The 17155-nt window shown below is 43.9% G+C and overlaps 3 protein-coding genes across 3 annotated transcripts in view; 2 read left to right on the top strand and 1 right to left on the bottom strand.

Annotated features, from left to right (window-relative positions):
* qki2 (QKI, KH domain containing, RNA binding 2) overlaps positions 1-6495 on the top strand; it is a 16005-nt gene extending 9510 nt beyond the window's left edge. Inside the window, 7 exon segments of the mRNA XM_034570936.1 lie at positions 476-563; positions 784-884; positions 886-1027; positions 1030-1068; positions 1856-1879; positions 2546-2620; positions 4584-6495. Coding sequence (XP_034426827.1) covers positions 476-563; positions 784-884; positions 886-1027; positions 1030-1068; positions 1856-1879; positions 2546-2620; positions 4584-4825 — 711 coding nt within the window. The 3' untranslated portion in view covers positions 4826-6495.
* A 3762-nt stretch (positions 6496-10257) lies between these two features.
* On the top strand, positions 10258-13414 carry timm23a (translocase of inner mitochondrial membrane 23 homolog a (yeast)). Its single transcript, XM_034570971.1, has 7 exons — positions 10258-10710; positions 11105-11163; positions 11261-11354; positions 11784-11868; positions 11970-12028; positions 12160-12270; positions 12562-13414. The coding sequence occupies exons 1-7, from the start codon at positions 10605-10607 to the stop codon at positions 12678-12680; spliced, it is 633 nt and encodes a 210-aa protein (XP_034426862.1). The 5' UTR covers positions 10258-10604; the 3' UTR covers positions 12681-13414.
* A 3-nt stretch (positions 13415-13417) lies between these two features.
* zgc:112285 (uncharacterized protein LOC561476 homolog) lies at positions 13418-16021 on the bottom strand. The gene is given in 7 exon segments (XM_034570989.1): positions 13418-13809; positions 13895-14058; positions 14152-14432; positions 14518-14612; positions 15660-15769; positions 15849-15991; positions 15993-16021. Coding segments are annotated over 7 exon segments (1002 nt in total). The 3' UTR covers positions 13418-13629.
* Between the last annotated feature and the right edge of the window lie 1134 nt (positions 16022-17155).

Genomic DNA, 17155 nt, shown 5'->3' with positions numbered 1-17155 from the left:
ACTTCCCGCTTCAATCACAACCTCGGTCCTCGTTGTAGGAAGTGACTGCAGGCAATCAGGAGCTTGAACCCCCGTTTACTCTAGTTTGTGCATGGTGAGAGTGAGTGTGAGAGTGTGGTGGCTGCTAAAGCTAAGATGTGTGTAAGTTTAACCCGAACGACCTTGCCTCACCAACTGTAAATCAGTCAAGCTTCTCACCAAGCTGTAACAGGAGCTAAGAAGCTAACGTGTGTGACACCGAATATGTCCCGTGTGGTGGAGCGCGCCGCGGACAAGGTCTGTTCAACTCACTGCAGACGTTTTAAAAAAAAGAAAAACCTTCTTTCCCTTTTTGAAATCATTTAAAATCGAATCATAATTATTTCCAGTGTATGTGTCGTTGGATGACTCTGTGACGGCCGCTCACAAGAGTGAATTGATTCAAGCGGCTGAATGACAGTCCCTGTGCTGCTGTGCTTGCAATGTGTTCGTGCAGGCTGAGGGGAGGACAACCTGAAGAAAATGCATGTTTGATGGAGCTCGCCATTCTCACGGAACCTACAGAGACGCCAATGTCAAGATGCGTAAGGATGACATCCACAGTTAGCATGTGTAGGAGGGTCGTGGGTGACAAAGGAGGGGTCTCGGTACAGAGTCCACTGTATATATGAAACAATGCCTCTGTTTCCTTTGTAAATAGACTGTTTGTCTCTCCTCTCTTCCCCTGTCCGTTGCTCTGTGTGCGCTCGCGTGGTGGGGGCGTGTGTGCATACTTGCGATATCGCATGTTCTTGTGCCGCGCAGCCACCGCCGCCTTCCAACTAGGAACCCCTCAGGCGCCCCGGATCATCACAGGCCCGACGCCCGTCCTGCCTCAGTCCCTGCGCAACCCCACCCCCGTCCAACACAAGACCCCTCATGCCCCTGATCCGTCAGATCCAGAGCTCCGGCCTCGTGCCGGGAGGCAATCAGCACCCGGGGCTGGTGCAGCAAGGCCGAGTCTGGAACATCACTACACGGCCCTACGACTACCCCTACACACTCACGCCTCCATATTGGAATACCCGATGACTCAACCTGGAGTATTAGGTATGTCACTCAAAAGTTCATCACTGTCATACATAGTCAATGGATGTATTGTGAGAATGGATACTGAGCCCCCAGAAGTGACTCGTAAAACTTTGCTTTTTCTAGGATCTGGGGTAGTTTTACAAACTTTTAATCTTCATGGTTTAAATCGTCAGACACTCGTAATGGATCACAATCATTTATTGCTCCGTGAACACGATTTGCGCCTAAGTTTTCATATATTTTAACTTTAAAACCACTGATCTGCATTAATTTTGTGGCGGATTTGTGCGAATAAACTAGCAAATATTTTCTCTCTCCTTCTATCTCAGGACGTTACATCTATTTCCAACACAACAGGTGGTGTTGACTTGAATATTTTTTGAATAAGTACATTAAAGAATCCCAACTTTAGCTTTTTATCGCAGTGTTACAGAAAGTTAAAAATAACCCAACCTGGATCTGTCCCTGATCTGGATCCACACTAGACTTGAATGCGTTCTTACCTGATTACATCATTCTCTAAATTTAATGGTAACGGGTCCTTTAGTTTTTTGCATAATCCTGCTGACAAACAAACCAACGCAGTAGAAAACATTAACCTCCTCGATCCAGATTTGATCCTGAAGCTTTACCCCCCAAAAAACACCTTAACTCAACTCAAACCCAGACCATAAAACATAGGACCAGCGCTCGAGGCGTCGGGTGTGATTTTTATCGATGGAACAAACTGGTCGCCGTATCCAGCTCTGTAATACATCCACGGCACATTACTGATAGATGCTGAAGCTCATTGCTGGGCTAACAGTCTCTTCTCCCTGTGTTTTTGCAGGTATGGCTTTCCCAACCAAAGGCTAAGCGATAGCAACCCTTCCTAGCACACACACGGACTGGCTTGCAGAGAGACCCCCCCCACCTAAAAAAAAACAACCATACTTGTCCGGCAGAGCAAACATTCAGATTTGCTCGTACTTTTAGAACGACAGGTTGCTCGACAGTCATTCAGTAGTCAAGTGTCCATTCCTGTTAATTTCCTCTTTGTATTAGCAGACTAGTGTTGTGGTGTGACAGCTACTTAACGTTTTTTAATAGTCCAGCTTCCGCTTATAATTTTAACACATTTTAGTGAACCCGTAGATATTTTAGCGCTGCTGTTTGTGATTTAATATATGTTAAAGCTTATTTTGATCACAGAGCTATAGAGTGACTTTACTTACAGCCGATGTTGAATCTACTAGTGAAGCTTAGTCAGAGATTAGAGGTTTGGATTAATATTTTCTTTTAGGTAAAACAGAAGACCACAAAACAACGAAGAACAAAAATTCCGTCTCTTATAATCGAGACGTCTTTATTTTTGCTTATTTTTTCACCTTCAGCCTTGAACACTTTGTAAATTCCTGGTTTCACTGATGTTGGTGCCATGGGTGGACTTGTTTGATGTCTTTCTGATGAGTAACCGTCTGTGTTCTGTTTTGGCGATGTCAATGGCTGTTAGCAGGTGCCATGACCACTAAGGTACGACGCCACGACAAGAGAATCCATCCTTACCAAAGGGTAGTGACCACAGACAGAGGTTAGTTAGCTCACCAGCCACTTTATGTGTACGTGTGTGTGTGCGTGTGTGTTAGCGTGTGTGCATGCAGACCAATGGACCAATTTCAGTTTACATGTGTCTGTAATACGGCATGCCATAAAAAAAAAAAGAAATAACTGTATCCGATGAAAATGGTCACACGCTGAAGCAGCTTCGGTGTAAAATGTGAAACAGTGTTTGTTGCAGTGGAAGTGAAGTGAGTGAGCAGATTGGGAGGAACCATGTTAGGGGTCACAGCTGCAGCGGTTATCTGTGCTCGCCTGGTAGATAAACTGGACGGCTCGCACGCCGGGACCCTCTCAATTAGAATGGATCGCTCCGTTCATGTGACTCGGTCCTTGTGACTCCGGATTTGGAGTCCTCTCTCGGAAACTTTTTTTTTTTTCCTTCCTTTTTGTTGTTGTTTATCTCCTCATTACTACTTTTTAACCCTACGAATACTGTGGGAAGTTTTATTTATACCCAATTCATTCCAGTAGACTTCCACAAATGTTTTTTTTTTTTTTAATTATTATTATGAATTAAATCCTGTGTTGTGCCCAATGACTATATGACACTTAAAGTAACAGTGATTGTCTTGTTCTGAAGGTCATTCAATTCAACATGATCTTCGGTTTTTACTACTAAAACACAGCGTGTGATAACTACTGAAGTCTGTGTTACAAGCTCTTTTGTATGAGATACTGTTGTTTGTGGTCTTATCAGTCGCCCACTGGACTTGATCATTGGGGCTGTTTACATCTTTCATATATTTCCTAGCCAGAGTGGTGCTGTTACCATGTATTTAGCTGCAAAATAAATTTGTATATAGGGATTTTAAGGATTTAAGTGCTTATATGAAGCTTATGGAACAAGATCGCTTGGAAATACTTGTAGTATTTTTTTTAGGTTTTTTTAGTTTGTACATTTTTTTTATTTTTGTTTGTATGGTATGCTTTTTATAGATGAAGTGTCTCCATGTAACTTCAAACTTTATTCCAAAGTGTGTAGCTACTACTGTTTTAGTCACCGCGACGGTGGCAATGAAGGCAGTGTTATACTCTGTGTATTTAAGACGAGGCGACCTTCTCGATTCTCGCGCCCTCGTGACTGTTTTATGCAATAGAAATGGACTAGCTAGCTACAATGTGTGTGTGTGCGTGTGTGCGAGCGGTGGCGCTCCTGTTGTACACAATGGACAAAAAACACTAAAAGGCAATAAAGATGACTATTGAAGAAAAAAACCTCTAAAGAAAACCAAAGCCTCTAAATTCTTGTAGCTAGTCTGTCTACTGTTAAATTGTTTCTCTAAAATCACCATCTCTTAACCTCTCATCGCTGTCTCTTACGGCGCCTCTTTGCTGACTCTAGCCATTAGCCGCTCTTCTAATACCTCATGGCAAACTGATCAAACCATAATCAATAATCAGTTGCTGTTAATCACCAAGATCTTACGCCCTCCCGCTAAACAATACCTCCACTTGTCAGTAAGCCAAAGTATTTCTGAGGCCCAGACACTTTTCTTTGGACGTAAAAGGTCAGTCTCTCACCCACACGAAACCATGCTGTCTCCCTCTCTGTCCATGGTTTCACTGTCTGTCTGTGCTAGACGTAGCCCAGCTAGCATGAGTAGTATCACTATAGCAGCGGCGGAGTCGTCTCCCTCGACTTAACCCTGCAAACGCCTTCATGAGCGCGCGCCCGCTGCAAACCGCCCATTCCTAGCATCAACACCTGTACTGATGTGAGTCCCTGTGAATGGTTACGCAGCCTCATGAAGGTGTTTGCGGCTCTTATGTAATCCCCCTCATGCTGTGTGACTGCCGTAGATCTGCCTTGTTGTCATCCTGACGCCACTAGCTGACACTAATCTCTCTTCTATCTTTTTTCTTTTTATGTCCCCTTTTATGTGCCCTTTTGTTTCCTTTCCATGTCTTGTCCGTCTCTGTCCGTCTAACTCTAGCTGCCACGGCAACTAACCATGACCCCTCTGACCTTCTGACATTTCCGCCCACTGATGACCCACCCATCTCTGCCTGCTGGCGCGCTCATTGGCCCGCGGCCCCCGCCACTCCCTCAGCTCAGCCAACCAGAGGCCGGCACATTGGGAACAGCCCGGCTGCTACTGTCTTAACCGACCAACCAGACGACAGCGATCATGGGAATAAACCTCAGGACCACGCCCATCACCAAGTCCTAACTTAAACTTTACCAAATGTGCCTTCCTTACAAAACTCCAAAGCCAGTCGATGAATTTTTTATATAACAGGTTAAAACCCAAGTCTCTGCCACCAGTTGACTTTATAGAAGACGGGCCCTAAACTGGTGAAGGGCCATTAAACCAATCCTGAGCTGTGCCAAACTGTCTGTGAGCTCCCCGACCTTCAGTCCATGTCAGGCAATAATAATGACTCTATTAATAACTATACTGATAATGATCGTAATTGTACTTATCCAGCACAACCCCCCCTCTATAAACACTAAACTGAAGGAGACATGTGAAGTCTCTTTCCTCAGCGGGCACCTCGCACTCAACCTGGGAATCTCTCCCAACACTTTTTTACACTAATTGCTTGTTTCTTTTCGGCCCAACGTGCATAAAATGGTGATTGGTGTTGAAATGGTTCATATATTAACAAGCTCTCCCTTTTGTAATGTAACACCAAATCCGAAAGGGGACATTTTGTGCTGCATTTTCCATATTTGCAAAAGAGAAGAAACATCCCAAAGCGACAGGTGCTCGGCGAGGAAAAGTGGAAGAACTTCGAAATCCCCAAAATGTCTAAGTATCTCTGAGTGTTTGGTTCTTTAACCAGGCGAAGCATCCTGAGGCGACACGGTATAAATGCGGAGCCTGTACAGTGCAGTCACCGACACACAGAGGGGGGGTCGCTCTTCTTTTGTCTGAATCTCCAGGACTGTAACACAGCGATGCCTTCAGCCTTGTTCACACTACAGTATTGTCTGAGCTTGAACAACAGTGCCTTTATTTATTCAGCGCCCATGGAACAATGTTACACCTAAATCTCTTATCACCGCGCCGCTGCGTTGTGCCCAGCAGGAAATCATTGTCAATTTCTTTGGGTGTATGCAGATTAATTAGCGCTGCAGGAAACGTGTCACGGCCTAATCATCGTTTAAGATTGTTTTATGGCTTCACATCCATAACCACTCAATTCAGATTTTAGTGCCAACAAAAAAGCCGGTGGCTCGTTTGAATTAGAAGTGCGATGCAGTAGAGAAGCTGGGATGTTGATGTGAGGTGTGGCTGCCTCCGGAGAACAGTGTTAAAGTTTGTGTTAAAGTTTGTTTGTTTTATTTGGCTCGTTGTATTGTTAGATGAAGTCGTCCATATATATGTATACGGTATATTATATGTGTATCCGCTTTTTTTTCCCCCCAGAGGGTGTGGTGCACTTTTTACAAACACAAGCCAACTGGTGCCTTGAAATAAAAAAGAAAACAACAAACCCACAAAATGCCGTAACATCTGTAACAAGTTTATAATGTATTTTTATATTTTATTTTGTACATGAAAATAACATTAAACGACCTTTTCAGATAAGAAACACCATGCCTTATTACGGAGAATAATTTGACGAGTACAAATATCCTTCATGTGTCATTTGCAGTCATTCTCAGTGTGGGGGGGAGGGGGGGGGGAACTGGAGTCTGATGTTCTCTGTGTTAACTCCTCTGAGATCTGCGTCGCTTGCCTCCTGTGCCTTCTGTATCCTATAAGTGTGACAATTAACAGTGTCGTGCAACATTAATCTACTCTCCAAAGTGTAGGTTACTAACTGTTACCACTCCTGTGATTATTAACCACTTTAATGAGATCTGTCTCTGCTTTGGATTCCTGGTGTCTAAAAAAACAAGAGAAGAAAATGGGAAAAATGTGTGTGTTTTGGACAATGAACGTTTTAACTTTTTAAAGTATTCTGAGCGGGAATAACTCCTTGTACACTATTAAACTCATAGTTGTGAAACTAACAAAAACTTTGTCGCTTTTTCTCTGCAGCTCTTAATTATGCAAATCAGCTTCCTTTCTGCATACTAATCACCAAACACTCCTTAGACACAGAGGAACCGGCAACAAAAACCCACGGCGGACACTTCGGACAAAATGCAGGGAAAAGGCCACAACATGTTTTTTTCCCCCTGGCTTCCTTTTGCTTCCTCTGCTTTTTAAGTGGACATTGCAGACATTGATGTGTGCAATAAGAGAACAAAACACACCCAACTCACCATGGTTCCTCAGAGGCATGCGCATGTATAACAGGAAAAAGAAAGGAGGAGGTGGGGGGGGGAGAGGTTCAGGTTTTTGGAGGAGTAGATGGCTGGGGAATTGAAGGGAAATTGATTGCGCAAGCTCGCCCTCAAACATCTGCAGAGTAAATATTGCAAAGGATCGAGTCCCTGACGTCTCTGCAAACCTACAGCTAATAACCTACATGTGTCATTGCAGCTACATTTGTTTTTTTAATCGCACTTTTTTTATTTCTCAGGGTGCACTGAATGAAAATGAAAAACACAAAGAGGGCCATTTGACACTTGAAGTTAAAAGCTAAATCTTCCCTTTAAACCACACATTTCAAGTTTTCACACACTCTCTCACACACACACACAAAGGGGAGAAAGAAGAAGAAGGGAGAATCACATGGGGGTTTCCGTGGTTAATGCAGCAGTGGGTGGCTCATTCGTCCTCTCCCTGCCCTTCCTGCTTCCATTGTGGAGTTGTTGGGGTGATATTGAACTTCAGGCTTGGAGTTGAGCCTGCGCTGTGGCCTCAACCCCAGCCCCTTGATCACAGGGAGAGAGAGAGAGAGAGAGAGAGAGAGAGAGAGAGAGAGAGAGAGGACAGAATGTGACCGCCGCTGACAATCCTCTGGACAGGAAGAAGCCAGAGTGGAAGATAGCAAGAGAGAGAGAGAGAGAGAGAGAGAGAGAGAATAAAAAAGAAATATGTTGTGGAGAGGGATGGGTGGTGGTCCATGCGTGTGCGTTTGAATGGGTGTGTACTCCTCTCTCTCTGTTTTTCCTATTTTGTAGTCAAGTTTTGCATTTTTTTTCCTCTTGTTCCCCAAATCTGGTATGAAACAGTCTTCAAGCATCTGGAAATGCATTCTGCAGTCAGACTCTCTCCATTTGCTACGACTGGGGCCCAGAGCTCCCAGCGCCTTCAATCCAAATGTGTGTGCATGGGCGTGTGCGACGAGAGAAGACAGGTTGATTTACATTGCTATGTATGCACGGCGTTCTCCACATAATGAACAGCTCCAGATTTTTTTCTCTGGCTTGGTAAATATTTGATGACCGAGCAGCAGTGTAATGATTTTAGCCGAGTAACAGCGGTTGGAGTCTTATGAGCTGCAGGGAAACGGCTCAAAAGTTGTATTTCAAAACCCCTCTCTCTCTCTTGTCCTCTTCCCATGTAAATAAGGCCAACTCCCCCCTAACTCCACACACCCCTCCGAGGCAGTTTAAAGACCCAACACTGTCTTCTTGTCTCCTTGACAACCAGCATACACTGGGGTCCTGTCGAGGCCTCTCTGTCTTTTGTGTTTGGGAGCTCAGAGAGACAGAAAGAAAGAAAGAGAGCGAGGGAGGAGAGGAAGGAGAGGATGAAAACAAGAGTCGCTGAAAAAGATAACAAAGATGACATCACGGCTATTTTATCCCACAACTGAGAGTTTGGTTCGCAGCCCAGCGAGGATGACGATGGTGGGGATGATGAGGATGGGGACGACTAGCCAGAGGCACAAAATGGGTGGCAGGGACAGTCTGAGAGAGAGAAAGAGGGAGGAGGGGGTGAGAGAGAGAGAGAGAGGGAGAGAGAGAGAGGCCCAGGGGCTGAATGGGGCATTGTGGGAAAGACAGTGGGCACACTGGGCAGTAACACAGAGAACACTAACTCACAGATCATGCCAGAGAGTCTGAAAACACCCACACTGGGCGACAATGGCAAACTTCATCGCTCCACTTGGCCCCTTCTGAATACACACATACAATGGCAGAATCCAAATAAGATGCTCTGTTATTCGGGAAATTCAACACACTAAATTCCTTCAGTGGCTCTGTCCCTTTGACCGGCAGCAGATGGCCGGGGCTGCGTGAGCGTGCGTGACCGTGCGTGTGTGTGCGGCCTCGTCGCCCCGGTTGCATCAAAGGGTCGGTGGCCACGCAGGCATGGAAAAGGTGGAGGGACGGAGCATTTCGAGGCCTGATAGGTGTCACATGGAAGTTATTAAACCGACCTCCTTCAATTTATGCAAACAGCGTCATGTAAATCAGGCTCGAATCGGTCCTGGGTGCATGGGAACAAATTTAACCAAATGAGTCAATTAAATCAGGCCTAATTAGAATGAGGTCTGAGGAGCAGCAGCAACTGGTTTGACCTTTTCTGCAGCTCGTCTCCACCGTCAGCTCTCTGCTGCCTCCCGGTGTAGCATCAGAGGACCTCCACCCGCTGTCTGATGGGATTTACAGTAAACTGCAACAGGTCACGAGCACAGAGTGAAACGACGGAAGAGCGGAGACGATGAGTTGATCAACGAAAACAATGATGCAAAAGAGGCCAAGTACTTGTATTAGATTCTTAAATATGAGTATTTTATGGTGTTTGAAATTATTTTCTGGGACTTCAAAAAAAGTTGATATACTATACTGATAAAATATATATTTTATCTTATCATGAATAATGTCAAATTAATCAAATCCCCATCCATTTTAATGTTTTTTTAGAATAACTTCTATATGTTTAGCTCTGTAATAGTCTTAAGGGGAGTGTACCGACCCCTTAATGTGAACATTTTTTATATTTTTATATGATGTTCTTAGAATATTTCTGTTGTGTTGTTTCTGTATATATATACTTCGGCAAGTTTCTGTCTATATTTTGACACAGACCACAGAGTTGTTCATACCATCGTTGTTTGTAAACTGTTCAATAAAGGTATTTTTCATATTTATTTCATATATATATATATATAATTAAGGGGAAAGTGGGTTGTCAGGCCGGGGGGGTTCTGTTCACTTACCATGAAGCTGGACTCCTCAGTGCAGTCAGCTGCTCTGTCCACACGCCTGTTACACAAAGCACATGCATGTTATTTAAGACATGATAATGTGGAGTCCATTTCCTTGTGTTCTCAAACATACTTGGCCTATTAACTTGATCCTGAGTTTATTCTATTTGTATTTATCATACTTTACAGTGTCTGACATGTACATGTACTCAAGTAAAACCTCTACTGGAGCTTTTTTTTAAAAATACTTTTACCTCAGATGACCCTTTTCACCACTTTCTTTACAATCAAAACTATTCTACAATCGGACCAAATGAAACAATTAGATGTCTTGAAGTGAGTCTCAGGGAAAAGCGTGAATGTTCAGCCTGCTTCAGTTTGTGTTTGAGGAGAATAAACAAACAGATCAGCTGTTGTTGTTGTTGTTGTTGTTGTTGTTGTTGTTGTTTACATCTTCCTCAAACTGTCAGTTACACAAACAGCTGCCACATCTGTCTCCGTCACGCCTGACTCGACCACTGACTCCAGATGTGTGGCGACATTGTGTTATTGGATTTTTAAAATAAGTTCAACTCTACGGATAATTACGTTTTCTTCTCAGTTCCGGGGGGGAGTCGCTTGTTTCTGACGTCACGACGCAGCGCAGAGTCTGACGTCGGTCCCCGGCAGAGGAGCGTGGAGCTGGAGGTCAGAGACGCGATGAAAACACGAGTTCCGTCATTTCTAAAGCTACGATCGTGTGTTTTCACGTAGAAACTCCCCCCCGGGATTCTCCAGAGCCGCAGTGAGAACCGTCCGTGTCCGTGTCCGCGGGTCCTTCATCGTGTCGTCGCGGATTCCCCGTGTTACGACGCCAGCTAACGTCAGCTAGCCGAGCCGGTGGCAGCTAGCTTAGCCCCCTTCCCGGCTCCAGGCTTCTCCAGGCGACCCCCGGAGCTTTGCACCGTTTTTAAACCATGGACAACAACCCGCCCGGACCGGGGGGGTCGAAGGGAGGCCTGGGGGGTCTCTTCGGTGGCGGGGCCCCCGAGTACTCCAACACAGAGCTCGCCGGTGTCCCGTGTAAGTGTCATGTAATCAGCCTTGAAACCTGCTGTAGCCTGCAGTTAGCATTAAAGCTAACACCTGTTTAGGGGATGCCAGGCCTGTGAATCAATGTAAATACAACAGTTTATTTCATTCATCGAGCAAAACACAACAATTTAAACGCACAAAATCTTGAATGAAAAGGAGCAGAAAGAAGAATAATCTTATATAATCTGCTCCTCTCTCACAAGACATTAACTATCTAAGAAATCAATAACTTTAAACATGAAAATAGCTGCAGGTCAACTCAAAACAAAGCAGAACAGAACTTAATTAATAAACATTTCATTGGCTTTAATTGTTTTTTATAGAATGTTTGTTTTAGATATTTACTTTAATGTATAACTAATGTGTTGTTATGTCATTTCAGTGACGGGGATGAGCCCTCTGTCCCCGTACCTCAATGTCGACCCTCGTTTCCTGGTTCAGGTAACACAAAGCTGTGTTCTCGCAGTTTTCTTGTAGTGATTCTGTGTATTTTTGTCTGTTTTGTATCTGTAAACACTTTGTTAATGTTGTGTTTCAGGACACAGACGAGTTCATTCTGCCCACAGGCGCCAATAAAACCAGAGGAAGGTTTGAACTGGCTTTCTTCACCATCGGAGGCTCCTGCATGACCGGTTAGTAAAACTTTACACCTGTGACCTTCATAATAAAGCGCAGACCTTCATTAAATTGTACTTGAAGTATTATTAAAACAAGAATATATGAACACAAACTACAAAGTCATGCATTTCAACGTCCTCAGAGTTTCAACAGTAAAAGTCCCCTGTGACTGATATCTTGTTTACAGCATTTTCTCAAAACTTTATTACTGACGCATTAATGTGTGATCACCCTTTTACTGTTGTAGCCGCTTGAGGACGCATTAACTCTTGTAGTTTAATCTTGTGGCTTTTCTTGGCTGCTATTTGTTCAGTATATTTTAATAATAATTCTACATCTCTGTGCCCCGAACGGTTATTTAAATCAAACCAGCAGAGAAGTATAAAGGGAAAATAGCGCTCAGTAAGTTTCCTTGAGCATTTCTTCCTTTGTCTTGGCTTCAGGAGCAGCATTTGGAACTGTGAACGGTCTCAGGATGGGCCTGAAGGAGACCAGAGAGATGGCGTGGTCCAAACCTCGTAATGTGCAGTGAGTAGAGATACAAAGTTCAGTGCTCGAGTAGTTTTGTCCCTCGTATTACACCTGAAACGTCTTTACCCGTCCTCTAAATGTTTGCTTTCTCTCTCCAGGATTCTGAACATGGTGACCAGGCAGGGTGCTTCATGGGCCAACTCTCTGGGTTCTGTTGGTAAGTCAGAAGAAAATCATGTAGAAAACATCAACTAACCTCATGTTTTTTGTTAATCTTCAGTTTCCTTTTATCGAGTCACTGTTAGTTGATCTACTTCTGCTGCAGTGAATCTCTCTTTGCCTCCTCAGCGTTGTTGTACAGTGCGTTTGGCGTGGCGATAGAGAAAGCCAGAGGAGCAGAAGATGACGTCAACACAGTGGCTGCTGGGACGTTAACTGGGATGCTCTTTAAATCAGGAAGTAGGTGTTGTTGTTTTTTTACTGCTTGTATATTTGCCAGTAATGAATGTGCACTGCACCTGGTTTTGACCTCAGCCTGTAACTATTTGCACGTGTTTTTAATGTGAGCACACAGCTGGATTTCATAAATCCACACGGTTATCAACTTCTTACCAAAAAACAATGATGAGTTAAATCTCATTTACCCGAAGAAAGAAACCATACAATTTTTGGCAGAAACAGGAATGTTTTTCACTTTCTTTAACATCACTTCACTTTATCACTCATCCTGTCGCTGCTGTGTGTTCCCAGGTGGATTAAAGGGTATCGCCCGTGGTGGCCTGGCGGGTTTGGCCTTATCTAGTGCCTACGCTCTCTACAACAACTGGGACCGCATCACCGGCTCCCCCACATCCTCCAGGCTGTACTAACCTTCCTCCCACACATCTGCTTCAACGTCAGGGCCCAACATCTCTCCAGGACACAGCCTTTCACCACAGCGCTAAGAGGAATTAGACTCTGGTCAAATGCAGTGTGCTTTCCAGTGTGAAGTGTGAGGGGGCCCCAGTTCGCTGGTTTTCCACCAATCATCCGCTTCCCTTTTCCTGGAGCATTCTGGGAATTAAAAAAAATGTGTCTGAAAAAGACGTAAAAATGTGGACTACATTCCACCGGAGATCCAGATGTAGACCACCCGACAACACCTCTGCCCTCATCTGTCTCTAGTCCTCTGAGGTTAACCTGTCCCTGATCACTGAGGATGTTACAGAGGTGCGTCATCTCTTTATCTTATCGTTTATCGGAGACTTGTCAGTCTTCTCTGATGCTAGTGTTGAAATGAGTGAACCCATGACCTGTGGGTTGAACGAGCCAATATTAGTTTGTAAATGAATTGTGACATCTGGTGTGTGTTTCACCAGATGAATTTCAGTGGATTCATGTTCCGGCTGTCGGACTGAACGACTCTTCTAACGTGCAAACACAGAACAAAGCCTTACGGTCAGTTCTCCTCTGGTATTTATTAAAGAGTATCTGCAGTGGGGTTTGTTTTACTGAGAAAAGAAGAAATCACTGTAGAGCTGTACTGGGAGTGTGTGTTGATCCTGTGTCTCCATCCAACCCACTGTTTTAAAAACACGAATAAAGAAAAAAAGGAAAATGTTCACCAAACTTTTTGCCTTTAAGCTGTTTTATTGTGCAAAGTTGAGTGTATCTAAAAGGTGTTGAGTCGTATAAACTGCAAGTTAAACATTTATTTACAACTTGAAGTGGTTGATGCGTAAGTTCCAGAAATGAAACGGAAAGTGAGGCTATGAGACTCGAGGTTTGTCGACATCGAACATACAACACAGCTTATGCTCGCTGAGTCCTGTGGTCGTCTTAGTGCAGGAAGAAGTCCCTGATGCGCGTCGCCTCAATCCAGGGAATGTAGGCGCCGGTGCGGGTGAACACGCTGGGTTTGTTCTCCACGGTGCAGCCGATGGGGCCGAAGCTCACCACGCCGTGCACCTCCCAGCGGTCGCGGCCCAGCTGGCAGAGCAGAGGACCGCCAGAGTCGCCCTGGAGGAAGAGGAGGGTGGACATGAAATTTCAAATCTCACCACGACCTTCAACATTTGTACCTGTAGCCATTGAGCCGTCGTACCTGGCAGGCAGCCGGTGGATCCTCAGTGTCCCTGAAGCCGGCACAGATCATGGAGTCCCGGACACGGTCGCCCCAGAATTTCTTCTGTCGACAGGTCTTGAAGTCGATGATGGGGAGGCGAGCTTGATTCAAGGCTTCTGCCAGAGACACGTTCTCCTTCCCGCCTGAAATGTGTTCAAAGGAGAATATTTAACCACTTAAAGACAAATTTCGACTTAGACTTCCGCTTGTCTATCTCTTTTTCATTTTCCACTCACCCCGGGTGTCTCCCCAGCCCGTCACCCAGCAGTGGTGTCCCGGCTTGAGGCTGGTCTGCTTGCGCGGCAGGCAGGCGTAGCGGATGAAGTTCGAAGGGACGATGTCGGTGGCAGCCTTCACCAGGGCGATGTCGTAGTCCAGCTCGCTGTGAGCCGGATAACGGAAGTTCTCATGGCGGTAGATTCTCTTCACCGGGAAGATCCTCTCTGCTGTCTCCGAACGCCGGAGCTGGTGCTTCCCCAGGACGATCCTCCAGCTCCCAGCATCCTCAGCTTTACCCCTGAGAGAATAAAGAGTTGTGAATTATAGTTGCAACTTGTATTGTGTCCTCAATCTATATCTTAACTACTACATGTGTTTCTTACTTCTGGAAGCAGTGAGCAGCAGTGAGGACCCAGTTCTTGTGGATGAGAGTTCCTCCACAAACATGAATGTATTGTTTACTTCCTCTGGGACGAACCTATGAGAGACAGAACCACAAACAGCACAAGATCGTTTATCATTTACTCCTTCATGTGTTACACTGAAAAACACCTTCCAGCTTTTGTTGTGTTGCCTTAAACCATCGTTTTCCCCACATCTCATAAGATTCTCTAACCCAAGCACAGATCAGTGAATTCATTAATTGAATTATTTGTACTTTAGATTGTCTAGTTATTATAAACTGTAGTGGAGTATTTCAATATTAAGAATATCAAATTAAAGTAAATACATTCTACAGAGCTGTAAATTCTCAGTAAAATATTGGTATCACTTATTTTACAAAATAAACAATGCAGAAAATATATGTATTTATGTTTACATTTTACATAAATCAGTTTATTTTAATGATTTAAGTTTCTATGTATTTGATTATTAGTTTTTTCATTTATAACAGTATATGGTCAAAGTGTGAAATATCAAGCCTCAATTGATAATGACATCTAAGGAACCCATGCAGACTGTATATTTATATATTTGAAGACAGATACCAACTATATCTATGTTTACACTATAACTATGTTTATATGTATATATTTATATAGTTTGTCATTTTCAGATTGTTGATTATTTTGGTATCTGTCTTAAAAACTCAGTATTTGCTATAATATATTTAATAATTACCAATAACTTATCAATAATTTAAAGCCTTTGCAAGAGTGTTTTTTGAGAGTTGTTAAACTATTTAATTCTGTTATGAGCTGCTTGTGATTCCAAAATGTGACGATATGTTGATTTTCTTTGTTTTATCAATTTGAATTGAACATTTTTCCGGTTTAGACAGATGATCAGATATAACTGTTCATTCAACATCACCTTGGATGCACCTTTTGTAATTGACCTTTTATTCTACTATATTCGGACTATTTATACACTACACTTGACAGATAGCAGCCTGGGAAAGAATTTGACATATAGCAAATGTGCAAGTTTACAAGAGGGAGGTGCACATGTGATATTGTTATGTCGTCCTTGGTGTGAACCCCTTCTCCAGGTTCTTTAACCACTGACCCACGGACAGGTTTACCTGCAGAGAGACCTGCCAGGGCCACGAGTGAGGTCTGGCCTCGTTCCCGGACACAATCCGTTCAGCCATGTTGGGTTTGAAATGAGCCATCCCACAATCCTTAGGCCAGTCTGAGGGGAGAGACATCCAAACCAAAATAAGTAAAGTGTGTTTTTGCTGGAGTGTGTATATGTGTGTGTTTGCCCTCACCCAGGTGGAGGACTTTGTGCTGTTGCTGTCGTCCGGGGGTGAGCGTGTATGCGGCTGCAGGCAGGCATGCTTTGCTCAACAGCAACGGCAGCAGCAGAGACAGAAAGAGGAGCGGAGGAGGTCCTGGCACAGCCATCGTCTTCCACAGGATCACCGACTGGCACACATCCCATGCTATTTATACACAGGTGCACATACACACACACACACCTCCAGGAACAATGAGCGGTGTCACAACAAAGGCCGAACGCTGGATTTTTCTCCTGCAGCTACGAGTTTTCACCACGGCTCAGAGAAAGGGGATTTCAGGGGCTGGGGAACCATCAGCACTTTCACACACACGTTAACATGCTCACACGACACATACATGCACACAGGACAAAGGCAACACACAAACAAACACCACGTCATGTCACATGTGTCACAGCAGTGACACAGCGACCTGAACATGACCTTTATCTTTGATACCTCACATCTACTCCACACAGTAAACATGACCCAGGAGAAAAGGTGATGTTACCGGTGTGAACCTGAGTTTTATGGATTTCCAGTCATGTCAGGTGAATGAGAGCGTGAGACACATTATACAACACACAAAAATCATAGTTTACTGATCTTTACATCCCATTTATTGCATGAAACAGTTTGGAGTTTACACAAAAACTACTTCTATGAAAACGTAATGTATAGGACGAGACATGGGCCGAGAAAGATCCCATTAAATTATCTTAAATTGAAGATATGGATTCAGGAATCTTTGTTTCATCACTTTCTTTAACATCGTGACATGTTTTTGGACATTTTCACAAATTTCCCAGGAAATAATTAATACATCTTAATGAAAACATTTGTGACATGTTGAGGGGACTGAAAATAAAACAATAAAAAAGTAATAAAATAGTAAAACACATGCAAACTCATTCGCACACAGTTGAAAATATGACAACAGTAACTGCAATGGAAGCCACTGGTGACAGGAGCTTTATTTCTACTGTGGTGAATGAGAGAGAATGTGCACGCTCATCTGAATGGCCGCGCCTGAATGGTCACATCTCACCACCGTGGTTCACCAAGTTTACATACAACTCAACTCTGTGTGTTCATCAGCGTCTGTTTGTTTGTCTGTGTGTTTGTCTATGTGTTTGTCTGTTTGTCTGTGTGTTTGTCTGTGTGTTTGTCTGTGTGTTTGTTTGTGTGTTTGTCTGTTTGTTTGTTTGTTTGTTTGTTTGTTTGTTTGTTTGTCTGTGTGTTTGTCTGTGTGTTTGTCTGTGTGTTTGTCTGTTTGTTTGTTTGTTTGTTTGTTTGTC

The sequence above is a fragment of the Hippoglossus hippoglossus genome, chromosome 19 (genome assembly GCF_009819705.1).
Source record: "Hippoglossus hippoglossus isolate fHipHip1 chromosome 19, fHipHip1.pri, whole genome shotgun sequence".
NCBI lineage: Eukaryota > Metazoa > Chordata > Actinopteri > Pleuronectiformes > Pleuronectidae > Hippoglossus > Hippoglossus hippoglossus.
The sequence above is the reverse complement of the archived record's forward strand: the minus strand, read 5'-3'. Positions and strand labels throughout refer to the sequence as shown.